The sequence below is a fragment of the Cystoisospora suis genome (assembly GCF_002600585.1).
Source record: "Cystoisospora suis strain Wien I chromosome Unknown contig_6779, whole genome shotgun sequence".
NCBI lineage: Eukaryota > Apicomplexa > Conoidasida > Eucoccidiorida > Sarcocystidae > Cystoisospora > Cystoisospora suis.
In genome coordinates, this window is record NW_027159566.1 from 2,279 (window position 1) to 2,873 (window position 595).

Below are 595 nucleotides of genomic sequence, written 5' to 3' on the forward strand. Positions count from 1 at the left end.
ACACGACCTCTATTGCCTTCTCCACCTCCTCGTGCACCTCCTCCTCCGCAGTCTCATCCTCATCCCCCGTCCCCATCAGCCCATCAGGGGTGTACATACACCACGACGACCTCACCAGGAGAAGGAGGACGTGGAGGAGGAGGCAGCGGCGGAGGCGGAGGAGTGGTGAGTCTCCTAGGAAATCCCGAGAGTCTTCTCAATGAAGAACGAAGAAGGAGAAAAGGCTTTGATGCAGAATTCTCTGAAGATGGAACTTCAACAGGGGGAGGGGGAGGAGGAGGAGNNTTCTCGTCTTTTACCTCTTCTTCGTCTACTTCCCCCCCTCCTCCGCCTCTCCCCCATCCTTCTTTGATCCATTCTCATCTTCATCCGCCTCCTCCCCCTAGAGTCTTCTATCCTCCTCCTGCAAGTAGCACGACGAGCAGTCCCCTAGTTCCCGACACCCGTAGTACTACTCATAGTAATAGTACCAATAGCAATCTCAATAGTAGTCATAGTCCAAGTCATATATCTTCTTCTATGCCTGGTAGCGGCGGAAGAGGTAGTACTAGTCATAACAGTAGTAGTAGTAGTAGACCCACCTTACCTCTTCGTT

General features: G+C 52.4%; 1 protein-coding gene across 1 annotated transcript in view; it reads left to right on the top strand.

Annotated features, from left to right (window-relative positions):
• CSUI_010162 (uncharacterized protein) overlaps positions 1–595 on the top strand; it is a gene marked incomplete at its 3' end in the record, with an annotated part of 4,887 nt that overhangs the window by 2,256 nt on the left and 2,036 nt on the right. The window contains exon 3 of the mRNA XM_068070267.1: positions 52–562. Coding sequence (XP_067917757.1) covers positions 52–562 — 511 coding nt within the window. The remainder of the gene's footprint in view (positions 1–51; positions 563–595) is intronic.